Source organism: Notechis scutatus, chromosome 1 (assembly GCF_049901735.1).
Source record: "Notechis scutatus isolate UNSWTSFEM ecotype Mainland chromosome 1, rNotScu1.2, whole genome shotgun sequence".
In the NCBI taxonomy this organism is placed as follows: domain Eukaryota; kingdom Metazoa; phylum Chordata; class Lepidosauria; order Squamata; family Elapidae; genus Notechis; species Notechis scutatus.
The window spans coordinates 305,659,697-305,684,698 of NC_142009.1; the positions used below are offsets into that span (position 1 = coordinate 305,659,697).

Here is a 25,002-nt window from a genome sequence, read left to right on the forward strand (position 1 = left end):
TTACCTCTACCAGAAAGTACTTCTTTCACACTATTGGACTCATCACTAGTTGGAAAGCACAGGTTATCAAAACGTTATTTACCTCCCTCTCTCATTATATATCAGTCAGATCCTCCTTCCTACCTCTGCTTTCCTTTTTAGATTTAGATTTAGGTGGTTTCCTTTTTTTCAGAAGGCAATTTAGGATGTGTGTGAGAGAGAGAGAGAAAGAGAGAAAGAGAGAAAGAGAGAAAGAAAGAAAGAAAGAAAGAAAGAAAGAAAGAAAGAAAGAAAGAAAGAAAGAAAGAAAGAAAGAAAGAAAGAAAGAAAGAAAGAAAGAAAGAAAGAAAGCCAAAACCAATGAAAATAATGCTGGAAGTTGGAACACCTGCCTGCATGTCCACATTCTTAAATCTATCAACATGGAGCATAGTAATACTGTTTTACCTTGTACGGTTGTCCTACAGATCAATATTGGCAATGTATACAAAGTGTTTTATATTTGTTTTTATATAATATTTCAAGATCCTAATGATTTAGGCAAGATTGTCTTTAATAAGGTTCCACATGCAAAATAAAGTATAGTTGGGGCCCCTCGCAGCTCCTCTCAAAGAGCAGGTGACAGCTGGCGCCAAGAGGGCCTTTGCACAGCTTCACCAGATATGCCAGTTGTGCCTAAATGCTCCTGTAATTTTGTTGGTCTGAAGCCCCATGTTACTTGATTAATTTTTATTCTAGGCACTAATGTGTGTTCATATTTGGGCATCAATTCAATCACAAAATATATTGCTGTTAATAGTACTGTCTGGAATGTGAATATTCCAGGTGGGAGGTCCTTTAGACCAGGGGTCACCAACCTTTCGGACTTCAGGGACCACTAAATTCATAATTTAAAATCCCACTAATATGATCTGCCTAATGACCGACTGGGTGTGCGTGGCTAGGTGGTCATATGACTGGCTGAGCATGGCCAATTCAATGTCACTCACAACGAGGGGCGTCATGCTGGCCTCTATTTGCCCCTCTCCTCCCAGCCACTCCTTGTCTTCCTGCCTGGGGTCCTTAGGGCCCCAACAGGAAGCAGTTGTTGGAGCTAAGCAGCTACCGCGAGAAAGAGTTGCAAAACAGCTGGCTCAGTTCAAATTGGATCTGACCGAGAAGGAGGCTTAGCTGCCGAGGACTAAGAGCATAGGTTTTCCAAGCAGAGGGAAGACCTGTGGAAGTGCAAGGCCACGTGCCAGCACCTGGAGGCTTAGTGGGCTGAGATGGTCAGCCAGGCCATGATGCAGTCCCACTGGAACAAGGCCTTCCGGCTCTTCGCCGCCTTTGGCCAAAAGAAGGCTAAAGCAGACCCCAAATGGGAATTTCTGGTCCCCTCCAACCCGCACAAAAAGACCCTGAAGGGGGAGACTCTCTGCAGCAACACAAATGTTCATTGCATGTATCTGGCCCAGGGACCGTAGTTTGAAGACCCCTGATTTAGTGCAATATAAAAATGCAAATAATTTTTCTGCAGACCATCAAAATTCTTTTGTGGACCACCAGTGGTTCACCAACCACCAGCTGGTGACTGCTACTTTAGACAATCACTCATGACTTGGTCCCTTAAAATTACCTTAATTGAATCTATAGGGGGAAGCCCCTGAAGACCATTTGGAAGATACAAAGAACTCAAGCAGTGAAGGGTGTGTCATAGTATGCACAAACAACCCAGCTGTTTTGCAAGCTGCACTAGTTGCTAGTTGACTTCTGGGTACAGTTCAAGGGGCTGGTTTCGCCTATATAGCCTTTCCATAAGGTCAGGTTCCTTCCTGTCATTCATTTCTACTTTCAGTTTTATACTGTGATTTTTAAAGTTTGTATTAAACATCCATATAAATATGTATTTCCAAATATGTAAAGGTTTTTTTTTTAACTATGACTTATGAAGGGTTTGTACTGTTATCAATAAAAAGGCATTTTATTTATTTATTTATTTATTTATTTAAAACATTTACATAGCTGCCCATCTATAAACAGCTGGGTCAAAAGTTAAAACAGCCAATCAAAAGTTAAAACAGCAAACAAAGCTATATTTTGCAGCTAACCTGCCTTGCCTTCTCATTGCTATAGTCTAGTCTATAATTAGGTATATAATTAAAATAAATTACTCCTAAGCATGTCTATTTCTGTGCTGTCTTTACATGCACTTATCTTCCCACCCATGCTAGCCTGAGCCTTAGCGACAATAATGCAATAAGAAGAATCCTATGAATTTATTTATAAATACTAAAAAAATACTTTGTTACAGTGATCACATTTTCTCAGAGAAAAACAAATTGAAAGAAGTTTTGTGTCCAGGAAAATACTTCCTACATGAAAACTTGGGTGGAATACAATAACCTGGTCAGTTTCACTTACCAGAGTAAGCCACAGTTATACAAAATGAAGTCCGTCAACTTTCCTGGGAGTCAAATGTCGCCCCCAAAGCTCCCCTCCCCCAGACTCTGTTGCCCACTAGGAAGTTTGATCTGGTCTTGTTTTGTGTATGAGGCCTACATTGTATGTCTGCAACCATGGGAGAACATATTTTATTTTCAACCTGGGAATCAGTTGAGATGTGAGGAGATGATGGAGTCTTTATGCAAATAAATTGTAGAAGTATTAATATTAAATCAATTTAATATTTTCCCCTATCCTTTCAAAATCTTTTTATGTGGCCTTGATTTCTTCCGAAGTGTAACCTTGGTATGCCCTCAAAGACATGGTTGGATCTTAACCTAACAAAAAATGGGCACTGTTGGGTCATTTGTTTAGTTTGGGTTTACCATGATGAATGAATCTAAGTGCTTTAAGAAAGCCATGGCTTGTAATATTCTAAGCTATAATATACATATACATACATACATACATACATACATACATACATACATACATACATACATACTATATCTATGAGGTGCATGAATCAGGATTAAATCATGCTTTGTTTTAATCCAGAAATATAGAATTAGAAGAGAAAATGTCTTCTGGAACTATTAGAATTGTTTTCTTAAAATATATATACTCAAAAAAAGTATCTTGACCCCAGACATTTCCACACACATTGTCAAATTGTTTTAAATCCAGAGCTACTTTCGTGTTTCTCCAGTGCCTGAAAATCAGGGACATGTTCCTGTTACATAACTAGGAATGCCTTGGAAAGAAGCCCTGCCTATAAGCTTTTTGCCTCATGATTATTTCAGTGGGCATTTGAGTTCGGATTCCCAGCATAAGCTGAAAAGCTTTTTCATAAATATTCCATGGCATTTTCTAGCCTTTAATGTGCCAGTTACAGGAAGCTGTTTGAAGGGGAGGGATGTCAACAAATTTATCCACCAATAGCGTGCTCTTTTGGCACAAAAGCACATTCTTATCTTTACATCGCATAATGAGAAGGCAGAGCCAGAATATGTTGCACTAAACTTTTCGGGTGGGTAAATACACTGTTGGGAAGAAGAAAGAGAAGAAGGAGGAGAGGGAGAGAGAGCTTACGTTTTCTTAACTCCTGATCGGCTTGCCCCGATGACAGAACGAGTTCTCTGTTTATCCTCCTGCGGCTTCTCTAAGCAGAATTAAAGGAAACTTCTTTTCGCATGATGTCAGACTGCGAGGGAATGGCTGTGGGTATGTGCTTGATTTCTATTTACCACATTGTCCTAGTTCACATTCTCAGCTTGCAAAAGCAATACATAGGAAACTGGCCTGGTTCTTAGGTAGACATCTAATCCTGTCACTGTGGGAGAACAAGAAGGTGTGAGAGTTTGGGGAGGATTTTCCGTTTCAAAGCCAGTTTACACCCTGCAGAACTTTTGCATAGCCATAACAGGAAAAATATTGTGGACATGACATGTTCTATTTTTGTTAGTTTAAAGTTTTGGATAATAAATGTTTTGTGTTTATTTGGCTTGCAAAAATAATTTATATGCTGAGGGATTAGGCAAGGAGCATTAATAGTGTGTGGAAAAATGGTGACAGCATACATTGTGACTAATTCCTTAGCCATGGTAATATCCAGATTTGTGTTTGGGATCACCTTGGCAGGCACTGTCTGGAACAGGGACCAGAAATAGCAGCCTGCTGTAATATATTCCTGTCATTTCCTAACCGCCAAAGATTGCAGAAAGGGGAATGAAAACAAAACAGGGATTTTTGCTGAAAGATAGAAGCACTTTAGTATGAAGTTGAGTTCTTATCTCAGTATATCTAAGCACATTCTTTTACTGTTAGGAGGCTATGCCAATCTTAGCAACGCACCATAGAAATTGTCTGAAATAAATGTTCACAAACTTCTGAACCCTCGCTGTAAACACTGCCCCGTACTGTTTCTATTCCAAAAAGGAAATTGCATTAAGGGAATCCAGTCCAACTAAATGCTGAGCCATTTTGTGAAAAGATGATACAAAACAGTTAATTTGAAAATAACTATAGATGCAGAAGAGCAAAACTTCTATCTCTTTCAGTACTGCATAAAATAATTCTGAGCAATCATGGAGTCACTTTATTTCCTGGGCATGCGATGATGTCCATTATGGCATTTTAGAATGCAGATTGGTTTTCACTAGTGATTTGCAGCAGCTTCTACTGTCACCCTTCATTGTTGTGGCAATATAATGGCAGTCTTTATTACTCTAATTGTGTCACAGCACAATTAATGATTGGTCAATGCTATAAATCAGTAGAAGAAATAGCTAGAGACTATTGAGTTGATGCTATGTCACCAAGTATCTTCCATTGTAAAGAATTAAGAGAATGAAGACCTGGAAATCCATTTATTCATAATATTAAATGCTTTCTCATTTCTGTTATCTTCCATTACTCAAGTCCTTGTTAAAGATTTACTTATTCTATAGCAAGGTATAGCCAGAGAGAGAATAAACCTTACATAATGATAAGAAAAAAATGGAAGACTGAAATAACAGATAACAGATAAATGAACAGATTCAGTGGCTGTTTTTAAAAGTGAAATAAATAAATGGCCGAATGGAATATTTCAGTCGAGTGAACTCAGAAGTTTTGCATCCATTGGTTTGTTTATATCTAGTGTTTTGAGACTGGAAACTGAGGAATTACTAGAAGAATTACTTAACTTGCAAATCTTTGTTCTATGCTTCAATTATATCTTATTTATCATCCTCAAAGTATAATAAGTGTGCCCTAAAGGTTTTTACCAAGAGCTGAGTGATTGTGCCAATAGATACATGCAGAAATAAGCTTTGTTTGAGTACTTTTTGTATTCAAAATATGTATTTCTACATCTCAAAACATGTCCAGTTCTAACCTGTATTAAATGAAAAGAGCATTGCATACATTAGAGGAGTAAGGTGGAAAAGAGAGATTCTTGTTTGCCATATCAAATGGCCTGTTGCCTAGTTTATACCAGAGCTAGTTGATAGAAGCTGGAAGCATATTTGCTTGTTAAGCAGAGATGAGTCATATCAGGAAAGTGGGAGAAGGCAGGAAGGTGGGAGTTACAGTAAATGACTGAAACAATATTTACAATGAATGTAATTCAAATAAATGCCATAATGACTACACTCATGATGCTTTTAAAAAAGAAAGCTTAAGATACAGATTTTTGCAACTATTGATAAGGAAAATAAAGTTTTTGCCTTACTGTGGCAATAACTGTATTAGAAATATTGAATCATTCGTAGTTCTATTGATGCCTGTGAATATTTGCCTGTTGCAGTGATTTTATGCTGGGGAAAGCATAAGGGATTAAAAACAATAACAACAACCTTCCTCACATTCATCATAGTCTGATTCTGCTATGGTCTCCTCACTTCATGTCCTCATACTGCATGCCTGAAAAGTATTTAAATGAATATATGAATTGCTTTAATGCAATTTTTATGCACAGTTTGACTCGGAGCATTACCATACATGGCTTCAGATCTGTACAGGAAGTGAATTAAGCTCCTCGCCAGTTAGTTGAGTCTCATTGGCTGCTTTTATTTACATCAGGTCTTGTCTTTCTCCTCCTAGAGTATGGAATACTTTTGTGCAAAGGTAATTTGTTTGCACAAAATCTTTCTTTGCAAAATCCAGATCCTGGTCCAGTAAAGAGTACCCAGAAACACTGCTGATGAGTTGGCTTTAGATCCATGCAGTATCAGGTATAAGCTATAATATTCATAGTGTAGTATTTTGATACTGAATAGTTATTGAAGCGTAATACACAGTTATTGAAGCTTAATACTGCATGGATCTAAAGCCAACTCATCAGCAGTGTTTCTGGGTACTCTTTACTGGACCAGGATCTAGCTTTTGCAAAGAAAGATTTGTTTTGTGATAGTCAAGATGTCTCCCTCAGGCTTAATTCCTTCATTCAGACCATGGCTAGATCCACTCAGTATGTGGCTGGTTATTTGCGGCTCAGATTATTGTGTAAAATCAATTGGGTTAATTTTGTAAACCATGGTTCAATTAGTCATACATTATCATTTTATGTAAACACAGTTAATAAGATTTTTGTAAGTTGAGTTCTCAGTTATAATACAGTAAAATCTAACAAAAGGCTGTTAGTAAACAATATCACTTTCTCCAACATGTGAGTAAAAGTATAGATGATGGCTGGATATTATTCACTTTTTCTATTATTCAAAAGGAAAGAGAGAATGAGAACTCATGTGGAACAGGAAATCCATCTGTGTTGGAAACTGAGATTATGAAAAGAAGCAGAGAGATAATGTTGTTCTCTGTAGGAAATCCCAGGTCATTATGGATGCCTCTGGAAATCTAATGGAACAGGAATCTTTCATCATGCTAATTCTGTAAATCCTCATTTCCCCCCCTCAGACTAGTAGGGTTGTGTAAATACCAGAATACTCATTTTAGTGAGTGTATGTGTGTATATTAAAATAATCATAAATCTTAATTATCTTCCTAAACTTACTTAACTTCATCTATCCAACTATCCATCCATCCATCCATCCATCCATCAAAGTATGAGGTGGCAGCTGACACTCACATAATTCCTAAGGTTTTACAGCAAAATGAGACTCAGCAACAAAAAAAACCAGAAATAAAACTAAACAAATAGCATTATCACTTAGACTTATATACCACTTCGCAGTGCTTTACAGCACTCTCTTAGTTGCTTACAGAGTCAGCATATTGCTCCCAACAATCTAGGTCTCATTTTACCAACCCCAGAAGGATGGAAGGCTGAGTCAACCTTGAGCCGGTAAGAATCAAACTGTTGAATTGCTGGCAGTCAGCAGAATTAGCCTGCAATACTGCATTCTAATCACTGCGCCACCACAGCTCAAAACTAATGCTGATTGGAGAATTCTGGAATTTGAAAGAAAGTCTTAAAGTTGCTGAAGTTGAAAAATACTGGACTAGACCATATATACCAGGCCCGTAGGCCAGATGCGTCACGTGCTGGCCATGCTGATGCCCAGTTTAGCGAAGAGGAAAAAGTCCCAATATGTCACGTGATGCCACTGTGACGACGTGAACTTGACACCCCTGATCTATGCAATCCATTCTAAGCAGACTTTACTGGCTTTTATGCTTTTGCCCCTTCTTTAGAGATTCCCCAGCATCCTTAACGTCCTATTTTCAGGGCTGGGAAAGCCTACCTCTGGTCTTAGATCCAGACAACTAGCAATTGAGTTGAGAGCAGTGCAGTCCAACTTATTTCAGTTATACAATGCTCACTTTTTCTACTTCAAGAACAAGCTGCTATCTGTGTAAGTATGATGGGTCGATTGGTTTTCAAAATTGTATAAAATTTGGCTGAGGAGCCCGAAGCATGGACTCACAAGCTGTGCAATGGACTATCTTTCTGTTGTTGAGTCTGAGAGATGCTGCCGCCACATTAATGATAATTGGAAGTCAGAAGTGATGAGGACAAAGCAGGAGAGTAGTGTAATGGTGACAGGGCTTGGGGATATTTAGGCATGAAACAGATAGTATAGGTAGTCCTTGAGTTACGACAACAATTGACCCCAAAATTTTTGTTGCTAAATGAGACATTTGTTAAGTGAGTGTTGCTGCATTCTATGACCTTTCTTTCTTGTTAAGTGAACCATTGCAGTTGCTAAGTTAGTAACATGGTGTTAAATAACTCTGACTTCCCCATTGACTTTGCTTGTTAGAAGGTTACAAAAGGTGATCACATGACCTCAGGATACTGCAACTGACATAAATATGAACTAGTTGCCAAGCAATTGAATTTTGATCATGTGACCATGGGGATGCTACAACAGTTGTAAGTGTGAAAAATGATCAAAAGTCACTTTTTAAAAATGCTGTTTTAACTTTGAATGGTCATTAAATGAACTGTGGTAAGTCAAGTGTAGTGTGGTAGAGAAAGATACTATTTATGATTTTACAGCTCAGTGCCACCACTTTCCTGATAAGGATATGTAAGCAAGAAAGACATGTGCAGAAATGAAAGACTCAGAATTCCCTCCTTATACAGTAAAGAATGCACTATTTAGCTGCAGTGCAACATCAAAACCTACTGTAAAAATATTTCCCCTTCCACTTAGTCAAGTCCAGTTCTTGGAAATTGCCTGAACAATTCCTGCAGTTTTCTTGGCAAGATTTCAGGAGTGGTTTGCCATTGCCTATTTCCTGGGGCTGAGAGAAAGTGACAGGCCCAAGGTCACCCAACTGGCTTTGTGCCTAAGTGGAACTAGATAGACTGACGGTCTCATATTTTGCAGTCTGATCCCTTAACTACTATATCAAACTGGCTCTGTAAAAACGAGACATGTTAATAAATTCATGGAAGTATAGTTTATGCAGTATTAGAATAACCAAATGCCTTAATTTCTCTGCCATTTGTGGTCTATACAAGGATGGTATTTGAACAGCTGCACAATTGTTCTTGTTGGGTGGAGTCAGTGGCAGTAGAATAAAGGCAGAACGATGGGTAGAGACCTACTGTTCACAACCTGTTTGCGAGTCAATAAGTAGACACTGGCTGGTAATATTTCTTTTTCTATAAGAAACTTTAATTATATAGAATTCTTTAGATTTTAGCAGGCAACCTCTCAATAGAAAGCACTAACTTGCTTTCTCTCAGTTGAATGGAAAATTAAATGTGTGGAGATGAGAGGACAAGAGCATAAAAGAATGGGGTGGTAGAAAAACGCATCCTGAGATTTCAAGCAGAAGAAGAAATGCCAAACTATTCTGAGATCAGTATAAAAAAAATAAACAAGTAACTAAGGCAGCAATCCTATAGGGCCTTGGAAAGTAGGGCAATTCTCACACACATAACAATTCTACAAAAAAAAAAAATAAATACACATCAGCAGAGGGGAGAAGGGAGACCTGAGAATAGACTGGGGTGATCACAAGAAGCTCCGGAGCTTCCTAATCCTCCAAATCTCATCAGATAGGGGATTATTGTAAATCAGTCTTTGAACTACTTTGAACCCCTATTACAGCTTGCAGTAGAAGTCTTTACTATCTTGTTTTCTACTGACAGGTAGCAGGAAGACTGTTAACATTGATAATGGCTCCATCAGGACAAGGAGGATTGCTCTATAAGAACAGAAATGCAAGTTAGAAAATTCATCCTGTAAACATAGTAAAGCAGTGTATTTATAGTAAGTTGACATGAATTTTCTAACTTTACAAGAAAACCAAAGTGCCATAATACACATTTAGCTATGCAATATCCTAGTACCATTGTCAGAAACCAGTTTGGGTAATCAGCAAAAATTTCTGACCCGTTTAAGATGGTTTTAAGTCTGGAGCCTTGTTGGCACAGTGATTAGAATGCAGTATTGCAGGCTAACTCTGCCCACTGCCTAGAGTTCGATCCTGACCGCTCAAGGTTGACCTGGCCTCTGAGGTTAATAAAATGAGGAGCCAGATTGTTGGGGGCAATATGCTGATATTTGCAAACTGCTCAGAGAGTGCTATAAAGCAGGGGTCCCCAACCGCCGGTCCGCGGACCGGTACCGGCCGGGAACAAGCCTTACCGGGCCGCTGGTTGCTGGGCGCCGCCATCTTTTTTGGTAAAAAGCAATTTTTCGTCAAAAAGATGGCGGTGCCAGCATTCGTGAGCTTTTTCGGGTAGAAAGCCATTTCTACCCGAAAAAGCTCACGGAGCGCTGCGCCGCCATTTTTTGACAAAATCACTTCGTGATGTCACCGGAAGTGATTTTCGTAAAAAAGATGGTGGCGCCAGCTGACGCCGGAACCGGGCGCGGCGCCAGCTGACGCCGGAACCGGGCGCGCGTCGAAAGGTTGGGGATCCCTGCTATAAAGCACTATGGGGTGATATATAAGTGCTGTTGCTATTGCTAATTCTATGAAGTCAGAAGTACTAAGAACAGTGGAAGCATCTCTAAACGAATAAACATGGACAGTATATTCATACACACAGACACACAAGCACACACGTGTGGCTGCACACACAAACATAGAGAGAGGAAACAAGATAGATGCTTTACTAAAGAAAAAATATATAGCATAATCATTCTTTCTCCTTTCATCTCTTTGCTCTAAGCTGCATTAAAAGAGGGATACAATTGAGATCAAGTGAGGTATTAATACCACTCTATAAAGCAGGGGTGGGCAAACTACGGCCCGCGGGCCACATCCGGCCCGTTGGTGTTTTTAATCCGGCCCGCCGAAGATTGGTACAGAATTAAGGTTTGATGAATGATTGAATGATTGCATTCATTTGATTTTGACTTGTAATGACAGGCATTTCGACACCAGGTGGCGGCCCGTCTGTCAAATTTTAAAAGTCAATGAGGCCCCCGAGCCAAAAAGTTTGCCCACCCCTGCTATAAAGCCTTAGTAAGACCACACCTAGAGTACTGCATCCAGTTTTGGTCACCACACTATAAAAAAGATGTTGAGAGTCTAGAAAAAGTACAGAGAAGAGCAACCAGGATGATTAGGGGACTGGAGACTAAATCATACGAAGAACGGTTACAGGAACTGGGCATGGTTAGTCTAGTGAAGAGAAGGACCAGGGAAGACATGATAGCAGTCTTCCAATATTTGAAGGGCTGCCACAGAGAGGAAAGGGTCAAGCTATTTTCTAAAGCGCCTGTAGGCCAGACAAGGAATAATGAATGGAAACTGAACAAGGGGAGATTCAACCTGGAAATAAGGAGAAACTTTCTGGCAGTGAGAACAATCAACCCATGGAACAGCTTGCCTTTGGAAGTTGTGGGAGCATCATCACTTGAGACTTTCAAGAAGAGATTGGACTGCCATTTGTCAGAAATAGTGTAGGGTCTCCTGCTTGGGCGGGGAGTTGGACTAGATGATCTACAAGGTTCCTTCCAACTCTGATTATCTGTTATCTGTTATGTGACTTTGAAATAAATCTGCGTAGTAGAATAAAAGGTTCAATGCTGTATCCTTTTTTTGTTCTGCTGCCCCAGAGTTGTTTGGGGGATTCAGGTTTTACGAATTTTGATGATTGCATTGTCTGGATTCATAAAGTGGTAAGAATTTAGTGACTCCCCAAATTTCACACATACTGAATATTTTTAGCAGGTCTTGGTTTAAAAAAAATCAGGATGAATTTCTAAAAAGTATATTTTAAAAAAATTATATTTCAAAATATTCATTTTGAAATTTTAGTATTACTTTTAATTGTGTAACAAAAACCAAGTGAATGCATATATAGAATAACTAAGCAAATACAGATCTGGAACATTTGCTAATTCTTAATATGGACATATTTGTATCTGATCAGAAAAATAAATGAGAAATCCTTGTGCCTGGCACATGGTTTAATAATTGTGTTTTTCTTCTGCCGTTTTATTAATTAATGTAGGGACAGATTGCATCATTTGAAATAAAACTACAGTGCCACTCCTAGAAGTCATACTTGTAAGCACTTTCCCATTCAGTGGAATTTTAATTAACACACCTATATTTGTATTGCAAAATGTGCTATATTGCAATGGCAATTTCTAATAAATTGTACAGTGAGCTACTTCATTTGTTGTATTTGAAGAACATCATTTATTAAAAATTGCCATAACAATGTACCATGTTTTACAATAAAATATATGTATATGAAAATAAGGGAAAATTTATTTACAGTTACTTTAATAAATAGAATTTATTTTTGATAGTTTCAATTAAAATATGTCATCAAAAGTGAACTAATGAGGGAGGGGATACCATTATTTGTCACCACTGAATAAAAATAATCATAAGAACACATATATACTGTATATATCAATGTGTTGCGTATATAAATGTGAACTAGAATAGGTTAAAAGTAAATGACCTATTTAAAAAAAGTATACGAGTCTCTAGAACTTTAAACTGCAGTTTATAACACCTCTTATTTATATTTCTATTATTCCAATGTATATTGCTGCCCATCTCACCTATATGCAGTGGGGTTGGCTATGGAGGGCCCTTGGTTCCAACTGTCTATTATCCCAAATAGGAGGATACAAAATAACAGATTTAAGTTACAGGAAAGTGGTTGGAAGTTTGGAAAAAATGTTAGGAAAAAAGTGGAAAGAAACAATAAAAGCATTTCTATAAACTGACACTAATCCAGAGCATCAGGGGTGACTGCAGAGAAAGTATAAAATAATTTAGGATGGGGACACACTGTGGATCCAAGCCCTGCCCCTTTTTATGTGCATGTAAAAAGGGGTGGGACTTTGATTACATGGATGTGGTCATTGTCTAGACTTTTTGATCCCCCTGAAGATCTCACTGCAGAGAATAAGATCCACTGAACTATCTTCTGAGTAATTATGCATAGGATAGCTTAATTTAAACCAACTCCCTTTAACCAGAGAGTTATGGTACAATAACCGTATTTTTGTTAACTCTATCTATACTATGCGGTGGCTCACGTGGTAAGACGCTGGGCCTGTGCACTGCTGAGGTTGGCGGCTTGATTCCCATGAGCGAATAAACCGCATAGGGACAAGAAAGGAGCCTCCCCCAATTGCCTACTGGCATTCAGGCGTCCCATGGGTAAAGACAACACTGCCCCAAAAAATTCCTTTCACAGAGGCAACCAGCCACCTCAGTGATCCCTGGCTAACATGTGCCATACGCTAAATATAATAATAATTTAAAAAATCTAATAGAATTGTCTACACCATCAGACAACTACAGTCCTTTGAATATTTAGAAGAAATATGACAATCAAACTTAATTATTATTCAGATTTGTACTGTAGATGTCTTTGTGATGGAAATAAATACACAGTGCTCATTTCACCATTACACATTAAGATGGACAGAGGAAGAATAGAAATCCTTTTGAAACTCCTGAAATTCCTTTTTAACGCTTTTGTCTTGAAATCGATCCTGTTTCAGCAAATTGTGTAAGCAAAGGACAACCCAAAGCAGCTTTTTAAATGCCCAGGAATTAAATTGACATCGCCTCCTGAGCAGAAGCCTAGAGAGGATGAAAACTAGGTAAAAAGAGTCTCTGGGCAAAGGAATGTGCGTGTAGGACTAATATCCAAATGGGTTACAACAATGCAAATGGGGCCCTGCTGAGACTTATGAATGAGGGCAAGTCAGAAATAGGCTCTTGCTTTGCACAACACATTTTCACAAGCACCCTTACAATCCATGGGTGTTGCATGCAACAAAAGATCACAAAGCCTTTGAATTCACAGCATGCAGCCTACATCTGCTACAGGATAACATTTGAGTAAAAAAAAAACCCAACAGCAACAAAGAAGAAGAAAGAGAATAGCTTTCTTTCTAAGCAAAACCATTCGGTAGTATTGCCTGATTGAAGATTTTTACACTCGGAATTTTTTTTTTTTTAAATGAAGCTTCGGGAGCTCTTTATTTTTTTCTCTGTCTCAGATCTTACAATCAGAAAAAAAGGGAGATTTTAAGTAACTTGGATGTCTGAAAGCTGTTTACTCATCAATGAAATGACCTTGTCTTGACTCAGAAAAGAAAGGAAATATGGAGCTAAAATCTGTTCTGCAAAGCTGTCATTTATTATTACAGAGGACAATATTAGATATGCATTGTACCCACTTCATCAGTAACATCATTAATCAGACTCAAGCAGGGGCGTTCCGTCATTAAAATATTCAATGGGAATGATAAATAAGCACATTTGTTAGGATCATTTGGTGTGATATATACAATATAGAACTTCCTTTTACTCTTTTGTTTATTTTTGCAGTTAGTTCAGAAAGAGTTTTATGTAACTCAGAACCTGGCATACCATATTGTGAGCCCAGTTTTAGTTGTCAAAAATAGAAGAAAAATATCACAAAGGAAAAGGAAGCAAAGCAAGACAGTTTTGAATAAACTTATAAATGCTAACTTACATACTACGATGTACCTTTAGAGAGAAAAGTGGGAGTATTATCACCTAATATCAATGTATTTTTCAGGTAATAAGTATTGATAAGATTTACCTATAGCTCAGACTTCAACAGAACATTGAAAAAAACTGCTTGAAACATCTTGAAGTGGTAATGGAGCCAAATATTTGGAATGCTAGTAGATATTTTCTCATTGGAGTAATTCAAGCCAAATTTGAAGAAAGAGGTGTATGGATCATCTACAATCTGATTTCCATCATCAGTCTGATCATTGGAATGGATTTAGAAAATCAACTACAATTTTTTTTATTATATATTTGGATTGAAGCATCATACAGTACTACTATACAACTGTTTTGATGACTTGTTTTGACATTGAATTATTTACCTTGGTAAGTTATTTGGACTAACTTGAAAGATCACCTCTGACTCAATCATCCTATAAATCTTTGTATGTAGACTTCAGCAAGAGGGAGGATAGCATTTATTATTCCTGTTATTACCATTCACTCTTATCTTTAAATACCTTCTCATAATTCACTTCTTTCTATATGTATTTCTTTTCAAATACACCACCAGGGAAAGCAGCATCTTATGTTAGTTTTCTCCCCCTTCCTCCCCAAAAAATACTTTGCAAGTTGATAAATCAATTAAAGGCAGTAGAAGAAAGAATAACTAAAATAGATTGTATACCAACAGGTTCCAATGTCACCTCCTATGGCAAGATAACCAATATATTTTACTGTCTTACAGTTTTAACAATTCACTCAAGAAATCATCCTTAGAACAGTATAAATTGGCATTATTAATAAATCTGCAGGATATGTATTTTAGCTTAATATTCACCCCTTGCATCAGTTTCACTATCCTGAAGAAAAATAAAATAGAAATCAACACTAAATGTACATTTTAATCACTAAAAACAGAACTAAAGTTAGGGGTTAGAAATAGCTAATACAGATGAGATCATGTTGTATATTCTATGTACGATTTATTTCTGTCCATGTATTTTCTCTGGAATTTATTTGAACTATTTTGTTTCTCATGTTACTCGGGAAACTATTGGGTATGAAGATTATGTTGAATGAGTGAATCTATTATAATTGGCTTAGTCTTTAAATGAATAAAACTAAAAGTATTTATGGAACCTACTATAAACCTGCATAGCATGAAAAATGGGACAGCAGTTTAATTGAATAGGAACACGACCAATGGAGTAGATTTTTTGTGTTCAGAATAACATGAAAATGAGTACACATAAGCAAAATATTGGGCTGTACAATGCTTTGGATCTGGCTAAGAATAAATGTTTCAGGATGCATGAGACCACAAATGCAATACTGTATTTATTAAAGCAATTTTCTCTGTTTTCAGGATCATACAGCTGCAATAAAAACTTCCCTATGGCAGCTGCATAATTCTGAATAGCAGCATGACTGTTTTAATAAAATGCAGATCGGTGTTGCATTCAGGTTCTCTCATGTTTCTAAATAACTCTTCCAAACTGAATCTAAAGCATTGTATACCCCTACAAAGTTCTGGGCATGCAGTTGAAGGCCAACGATTCAGAAGAGTAATAATAGTATAGAGATAACAATTATATGTATTTTATGTACACAATCTTTTTAGACAAATTGAGACAAATGGATAAGTTTTTCCTCCTTTGTGCACATTTTCAATATAACACATGTTGCAACTCCTAAATTCCATTTAAGAGAGAGACTATATACTAAAAACAAAGACTTATCTGCATCAATATGCTCCTAGAAATCTGAAGAGGACCAGTATGCAATATTAGTTCATGTTAAAAAGCAAGTATTCCCTGTTATATTCTGAGCATGGGCGCAAGGAACGGAGACGAGTCAGAGAACTAGTGAACTTCAACTCTTTATTAAGGATTAGGAACAGAGCAAAAACCCTGGGCAGCAGCAGCTCTTTTATAGAGCTGGCTGCTGACCCGTTAACCAATGAATTGTGTCCAATTGCTTAAATTGTGCCCAATGAGAGGTGTTCAACTAATAGCCAATCAGGCTGCTCCGTAAGGAACAATCCCTGCTCGCTATCCATGGGCCAATCAAAGGTGCAGGATTACGATCCTGCTTATTGTGAGGTTGACAAGTTTTATTAGTTCATAACATTCCCAAGCCAAAATGTATAGAAAAAAATGTTGAGACCTTCCATATTTGGAGCTGATCGATCCAAAGGAAGACACTGTAAGGCAAAAACTCTTACCACCACTTTGTCCTCCTCAGATTAGCATCCTAAGTGCATACCTACTACATGAGTGTGCATAAGCAGCCTGGCATTAGTAATAAATTTACCATAAGCAATTTTCTTGCTATGTTAAACAAGATTTTATTATTACTGTGCAACAATAAAAAGTGTCTCTGTTACTTGAAGTTGATCTTAATATCCCTCTTTATTGGTTTTTCCTAATATAGACTTGATCAACCTGCTCTCTTTGGGAGTAAAATGAATTAAATTGTGTCTCCATCTGGTTGTTAATAGCAGATACTTTATTCTCTCCAATGGAAAAGCAAGAACAGCAGAAATACATAGGAATGTGTGCTCCACCTGAAGCAGAGATGTTTTCTGAAGCAAAGAATTTCCTGATGCTTCAGACGAGATAGGATATTTTGCCACTTGCAACACACCAAAGCTTGACATCTCTATTTGCCAAGATGATTATCAAAAAGTGGGTTGTGACTACCACATGGTTAAAGATAACTCTGGCACAATCCTGTATAGTTTTAACATATTTGAAAATGAGTATAGACACTAAATACAACTGAAATTGCTCTAGAACTTGACATTGGAAAAAGGGGAACCGAGGATGAAACAAACCACGCACCTTGTTCTCTAACCATTTGCCTATTTTCATCAAATGTATTATATGGAACAGTAATCAAATCTTAAGAACAATTATGGGGCATTTTAAAAAAGAGATATAAAAGTCCCGAGTTGTAATTTATAGTTTCAGATGAATTTGAATTGAGCCCAGAAATCTGTAGTATATTCAGATTATAGTGAACCAAGATTTCTATAAACTTGGATTTTATGTTTCAACATGCTGTGAGGTTTATGAGATGCAGTTTTCTTGGGATGAATAAATATTGCTATTAGGATTCAAAATACTGATTTAGAGGTCCCACTTTTTTTGTTTTGTGTTGAGGATGTGTTTTACTCTCTCTCCAAAACTATTAACAGCTGCACAGAGTGCTCAGCCACTAGATGTCTCTACATGCTATACCAAACTTCAGAATAAGGGAAGGTGAAGCTTACAATCAACAATAGGGGACAAGTTGTGGGTTAGATTGCTGAATGCTTGTTCTTTTGCAAAGTTGCTTTGTTTTAGTGAGTAATGTCTTCTTTGTCAATTGCAACACAGCTTTAATTTTTTGGTATTTGCTCTTTGTTTATTATCTTGAGATGATTATAATTTACAAAGCTAGCTGGATTATAACAATTACCATAGTAGCACAATGCACATACAATGGGCTGTATTTCCAAGTAAATAAATATTGTACGGCAGCATTTCTGATAATCTTATTGGATAAAAGTTTGTCTATACTCACAAAATATATAAAATATTGAGGTGGTGTGGTGTCTCAGTGGTAAAGATACTGGGCTTGTCGGCTGGAAAGCGGGCAGCCCAGGTTTGAGACCTGAGCGCCATGTGACGGGGTGAATTCCCATCCTCGCCCCAGCTCCTGCCAACCTAGGAGTTCGAAAACATGCAGATGTGAGTGAGTAGATAAATAGGTATCACTTTGGTGGGAAGGTAACAGCTCTCTGTGATGTCATGCTGGCCACATGACCATGGAAATGTCTTTGGACAGCAATGGCTCAATGACCTTGAAAAGATGAGCACCACACCATACAGTTGGCAACAACTAGCGGAGTAAAATCCACAGGGATTCCTTTACCTTTACCTTTTGCTTACAAAATACAGTATATGCATATGTGCTAGTTCAACAAATTCTGCTTCATTCAATATCTCTTATCTGTTCCACCATGACTGCTTACCAAGTCTTTTATGAATCCCCTTCTCTGAAACGTTGCAAAGAGAAAAGGTGGTGGTATCTGTATTAGGCAGGTATTTTGATTGGCATCCTCTTTTATAATTATTCATTCATATATATTTAGTTGCAAGCAAAACAATTTGTGGAAGTACATATTTTTTGTTGGTTTTTGGTGGCCCAGCATACCATGGTGAAGAATATACTGTAACATTTATGAAATGCTATATTTATTTTTTAAGATATTCACTCTGGACATTGTATTCATTATTTCTGTAGACCTTTAAGTTCCAAAGCTTCAAAGAATTAGGGTCAACTAAGACAGTGGTCGCCAACCTGTGGGCCAGGGACCACTGGTGGTCCATGAGAAAATTTTGGTGATCCGCAGAGAAATGTCCCCCCCAAAGCAATCCAGGCTGTGCAAGAACACAATGCCCACATGGCCTGCCCACCCACTGGCCCCCACCCTTCGGCTGAGCACAAACCTTACCTTGAGTAGAGCCACGCAAGCTGGAACTGGAAGGTAAGACCAACTGCGGGGGAGGGAAATCCACCCTGGGGTGGCTTGCTGATATTGGTGAGAAAGTCAGTCCCATATTTCAGAGCTGCAGTAATTACAGGACTGGCCCTTTGATCATCCTGGAGCAGCTCCACCAGTCCATGGCAGGCTGGTGTACCCGGGTGGAGGAGCAGCTGCTCCGGGATGACCAAAGGGCCAGTCCTGTGACTACTGCAGCTCTGGAATGCGGGACCGACTTTCCCACCAACATCAGCAAGCCACCGTCAGTCAAAATTCATATTAGTGGTCTGCGGGATTTAAAATTGTGAGTTTGATGGTCCCTGAGGTCCAGAAGGTTGGCGACCGCTGAACTAAGACATTGTCAAAACCTAGTGATGTCTCTTTGTTGTTTCCCATCCCTTCTCAGGGTTAGGAGTGGGAGGCACTATTTTACTCCTTTCTCTTGGGTTGGTTCCAGTCAGTGATTTTAGGAGGGAAGAGGTCGAGAGGGTCTGGGCTCCATCCTTTTCATCCTATTTAACAAGCGTATGAAATCACTGGATGAGGCCATCCACGGACATATAAGAGTATGGTATAATGATAAATTCCTCAAATGATAGAAGGGGAGGGTAAGATGGTGGCTTGTTCCATTATTCATATTTTCCATTTAGTATACTGAATATACCTATTTTACAGTTAAATTGGCCAGTCCAGTTTTAGGAAAAAAGGACATATCTGAATGAAATCCCTAAAATAAAGTTATTTGGGATCATTGCCATTCCTCTAATGTTTCTACTCCCCAGGTCCTTTCTGAATTGATGCTTAGGTTACCTAAAGCAGTTAGAAACACAGGCAGTCCTCGATTTACAACCGCAACGGAGCCCAAAAGCCCTGTTGTTAAATAAGATGTTTGTTAAGTGAATTTTGCCCCATTTTACAACCTTTGTTGCCACCGTTGTCAAGTGGATCACTGCAGCAGATAAGTTAGTAACTTGGTTGTTAAGTGAATCTGGCCTCCCCAATGACTTTGTTTGTCGGAAGGTTGCAAAAGGGGATGGCATGACCCCCGGGACACTGCTTCCATCATAAATAGGAGCCAATTGCCAAGTTTCTGAATTCTGATCACATGACCGTGGGGAGGCTGCAAAGGTCGTAACTTTGAAAAATGGTCATAAGTCACTTTTTTCAGTACCGTTGTAACTTTGAACGGTCACTAAACAAACCATTGTAAGACGAGGACTACCTGTAAAGACAGCTTTAAAAAATCCCTTTCTGGGCTTCAGCCCCTTCCTTTATGAGAGCCGAGGTGTTCACCTGCCTGTTTACTCAGGTCCCTGATTGTTAAACTCTTCTGCTTCTTTATCCATCCCATGGAAAGTTGCTTTCTATTCTCCGAGCGGATCTTGACACCATGAGGCTTCCATTAATAGAACTTTTGTATGAGCTTCTCTATTTTTCTCCCCCTTGTTTTTAACACCTCCCCATCTGATGCCTCAATGGATAGACAAGTTACAAAAAAGAAAGAAAGAGAGGATTACAGTTATACTGTCACAAGATGATGAAAAAAAAATCTGGTGGAATTTTTGTCAGTTTTGTTTACCAATTTCACTTTTTAAATCCATGAGCTGATTTAAAAAGTACACAAACCAACCTTTCCCTGGTTTATAGGTGAATGTGTAAAACAAATAAATAGATGAGCTGGGTCTTTCATAATTGTACGAATAAATTTGGGTGCATGTGTTGGTATGCCATTACAATTTACTGCTGTATCTTTTTTTTTTTAAAAAAAGGTCCACAGCCCAGATGAAATAGCAACCAGTGAGCAGAGAGGAGGAAGCATTCCTGCCCACAGTGCATATGGAGTGGGGTGTTTGCCTAGAATGAAACAATGCACAATAGATAAATGGAACAACACTGTTTGAGCAGTTGGAATCTTCTACTTTCAATATGGTACAGGAAAAGACAGGCTGAGAGATTGCCTTCTTTGTGGGCTGGGACAAGTAGGGGACAAGCAACACTGTTTATTCCCACCCTTGAGAAATTATCAGCGTCTTCTGCTTTAGGTGAGTTATCATGCAGATCAGAACCTAATCTTTCAAAAGTGGTCTGAAGCCAACTGATTATTAACTTCACTTTCACCAGCCATGAAACACTAGTATAAGAGAGAACTCTAAGCCACCAAGACCATCATTCTTTTCCTGACATTGAAAGGTCCCATGAAATAGGAACTGGTGGGGCAGGGAGAAAGGAGAGTTCTCTCCCCGCAGTGGGAAAATGGCCTTCTCATAGGAGCTGCAGCAATACAAACAAATAAACAAACAAAATAGCAGAAGTTAACTATCGGCAAATACAGTTGGTCCTTTAAGTAACACATGGTTAAATAAATTTTAGCTAATAACTCAAGTGGCTGCAACCTATATGTTCCCAGATCTAATAAAGTACTCTGCTATAAAAATACCAAGGCCCTAGTTTATGTATTTGATAGTGGCTTCTAATAACGTCTTTAGAACCAACGTAAGTACTGGTCTCATAAAAGCAATTAGATGCATGTCTCGTATAGAATAGAATAGAATAGAATAGAATAGAATAGAATAGAATAGAATAGAATAGAATAGAATAGAATTCTTTATTGGCCAAGTGTGATTGGACACACACGGAATTTGTCTTGGTGCAAATGCTCTCAGTGTACATAAAAGAAAAGATACACTCATCAAGAATCATAAGGTACAACACTTAATGATAGTCATAGGGTACAATAAGCAATCAAATCATACTAGGAAACAGTCAATATAAATCATAAGGATACAAGCAACAAAGGTACAGTCATACAGTAGTCACAAGTGGGAGGGGATGGGTGATGAGGAGTGATGAGAAGATAAACAGTAATAGTAGTGCAGACTTTGTAATAGTTGGATAGTGTTGAGGAAATTATTTGTTTAGCAGAGTGATGGCTTTTGAGAAAAAACTGTTCTTGTGTCTAGTTGTCTGGTGTGCAGTGCTCTATAGTGTCGTTTTGAGGGAAGGAGTTGAAACAGTATATGTCTGGGATGTGAGGGGTCTGTAAATATTTTCACAGCCCTCTTTTTGACTGGTGCAGTATAAAGGTCCTTGATTGAAGGCAGGTTGGTAGTAATTGTTTTTCTGCAGTCCTAATTATCCTCTGAAGTCTGTGTCTGTCCTGTTGGGTTGCAGAACCAAACCAGACAGTTATAGAGGTGCAGATGATAGACTCAATAATTCCTCTGTAGAACTGTATCAGCAGCTCCTTGGGCAGTTTGAGCTTTCTGAGTTGGCACAGAAAGAACATTAAGCTAATAAATCAGCTCTCTTTGCTTGGGTGCATTATTAATGGATATTAAAAAGCATATTGGATTCACAGGTTGTGTTTTGTTACATTACAGGCTGTTCCACCTTTCCAGCTGAAAAGTATTATATGGAAAATGACTACAGAGATTTGGAAAAATTCTTGTGTAAAAATATACAATATCATTTCATGATGGTTTCATAGGCTACTAAAGTAAATCTTGTTGTGTTTCTTACACTGCAACACAGCTGATCATATTTTCATACTGCACCCAAAAAAAATATTCTCACATTTACAGAAAAAATTTATGGACCACCACTAAACACATTTTCATTTTCCATTCACTGTTCTTTACACCTAAGCTTTATGCATTTTAATTCAGCACAATAGATGAACCAATGAATTAAACAATTAAATAAATAAGACTACTAGAACATAGCACTTCCTTGAAATTAGAAGTCAGTTTAATATATGTGAACATTCATGAGTGAGAAAAAAAATCCATCTGTGAATGAATGTGAGGGGGAAATTCTCACGCATTATAGTATTTTTCAGCTATTAACTAGTTTCTTACAAGAAGCTAGTAATGTATTATAAACTCATAATCCCATCAAGAGATCTGGTGACAATAAAAAAAAAACAACCCAAACCCCAGAATTGTGAAATAAAGCCAAGTTCTTTATTACACTACTGTTCCCAGGAGGGTAATATAACACTTTAATTATGGTCATTTCAAGATTATTATTTAGCATTACTACAAAGACAACACTCATTAAGTTCAATTTCCAACCTCTTTCTGATATGTGTTCCAAATCCATCTGTTTTAGAAGATAATTTACAGGAGATAATAAGGGGCAATAAAGTAGGGTGTAATAAAAATATACACTTGTACCATCATATAAATACTGAATCCAATTTCTATATTTGAAATGTTTATAATTTTAAAAACTCACTTAAAATAGTTTATTCATTGTAGAATACTATACAGATATGAGCTTCTTTTCTACATTAATAATGTCATATCCCTAAGTAAAAATAAACACCTTTTGACCATTCCTAGTCAAAATAGAGAAAATAGAGAAAATCATCTCCAGCATCTTTTGGGAGAGGAGGTAAGAGTTAACTTATTTAACTTAAGAGTTAAATTGGTACCAGTCCAATACAGATCAAATTTATTAATGTAAAGGCTAGGATATCCACTCTGAGGGAAATGGGGTGGGTGTGTGTGTCAGAAATGTGAAAAATAAATAAATAATTCCTATATTTTCAAAGGACATGCAGTATGATAGATGAATGGATAGATGCTCCTCAAACACACCTTTTATATACTGAATGCCTGTACTATTGTTAAAGACACAGAGAGCCTGTTTATGCAGTTGATCCCTTTTCCTTTTGTGAAAGTCATGCAAATGAATGAGACCTTTGCACAACTAGGCTATCAAAGTATAGGCTGCAATTCACATAGATCTTTGAACTGTACAAAGGTTTATTGTCCTCAGGCATAACAAGGGAATTTCTAATGCACCATTTTCTCTGTTCTCCAATCCCTCTAAATAATTTTGAAGCTGACTTGCAATCATCTTCTCTCCTGCCAAGCTACAGAGATTATTTCTAAACCATCAAGAGGAGAGCACTAAGAAGGTTGTTCAAATAATGTCTCACTGCAGGTTCTTCAATAATAAAAATATATTTATCCTGAAATATAAATGACCAGAGCCACACTTAACTTACATTGATATAATGGAAGAGTTATTCCTAAAAATTCAGATTGCCTTGCCACCTTTCCCTCATTACATTAATGAATCTGCCACATGTCTGCTCAGTGAATAATCCCACAGGGTTTACAAGCCACCCCAACACAGACCTATCTTGCTTTTCCTCTATAGTGCTTTGTCCTTCTTTGCTTTGCAGTCCATAGGCTGGGAGTCAAAGGCTCCAATATGGAGCCAACCTCTCCATCTGAAAAACTAAACGTCAGAATGATAAATCTGAACACACATGCCACCTGATCCAACAGTGTGTTAGCAAAACTAATGCCCTTTTTTCCTGTTGTTTATTGAGCAGCCGGATTTTATCCCATCTTCATCTCCATGCATTTCTTACATTTACCACCAAATTATAGAAGGTGTCATACGAACTCCAGGTACAGACCCAATGTTTTCCTTACATGTCATGGGGCTAAGTAAAAATCTCCAAATGAGAAATGATGGCAAAGAATCCAAGGGCAGAGAAGAGTTTTCTCAGTGATCAAATGGACCATCCACAAGCTTTGCAGAACCGAAGCACTGGAAAATATATATACACATACATACATGCATGCATGCATACATACATACATACATACATACATACATACATACATACATACATATCTCAAGGTTGCAAGATATGGGTTTGGCTTCAGAAGAAGGAAAAAGAAGTGATCTAAAGAGTGCATGTGCTTGTGGGAGGGGGAATATTAACTGAATCATGGTTAGTGTCAGGCACGAAAGACCAGGTCCACATGTCAAAGTTTAATTAAACTGATTTATTGCTAAAAGCCTATGCATGGGAATCTTCTCAACTAACCATCAGCATCTGATTAGAGTTAGAATCAATGGCATCCAAGGAGGGGTTAGACCAGGGGTCTTCAAACTTGACAGCTTTAAGACTTGTGGACTTCAACTCTCAGAATTCCTCCTCCAGTCATGTTAGTTCAGGAATTCTGGTTAGACTTTGTTCGCTTGTGGCTACAAAGGGATTCTAGCTGATTCCCCTTTTTCACTCCCACCCCCCCCCTCTGCCATTCCTTCTCCTACAATTACAGTATTGTAAATACAGTAAGTAATGACCACCAGATGGAAGCAAAGAATTATAGAAACCTCCAACACTTTTACAGCCCAGATTTGACAGGTTTAACCATGGATTAATGAAT

General features: G+C 37.9%; 1 protein-coding gene and 1 long non-coding RNA gene across 3 annotated transcripts in view; both read left to right on the forward strand.

The window, feature by feature from the left end:
* Positions 1-3,316: 3,316 nt before the first annotated feature.
* Positions 3,317-25,002, forward strand: part of EML1 (EMAP like 1) — a 149,232-nt gene continuing 127,546 nt past the window's right edge. The window contains exon 1 of one of the 2 annotated variants that reach the window (XM_087952156.1): positions 3,317-3,624. In XM_087952156.1, the coding sequence (XP_087808282.1) occupies positions 3,594-3,624 (31 nt within the window). In that variant the 5' untranslated portion in view covers positions 3,317-3,593. The remainder of the gene's footprint in view (positions 3,625-25,002) is intronic. The other variant, XM_087952155.1, reaches the window with a different exon arrangement.
* On the forward strand, positions 9,479-14,370 carry LOC148133472 (uncharacterized). Its single transcript, XR_015746842.1, has 3 exons — positions 9,479-9,569; positions 11,768-11,823; positions 14,336-14,370. It is a non-coding gene; the product is annotated as an uncharacterized LOC148133472 (long non-coding RNA).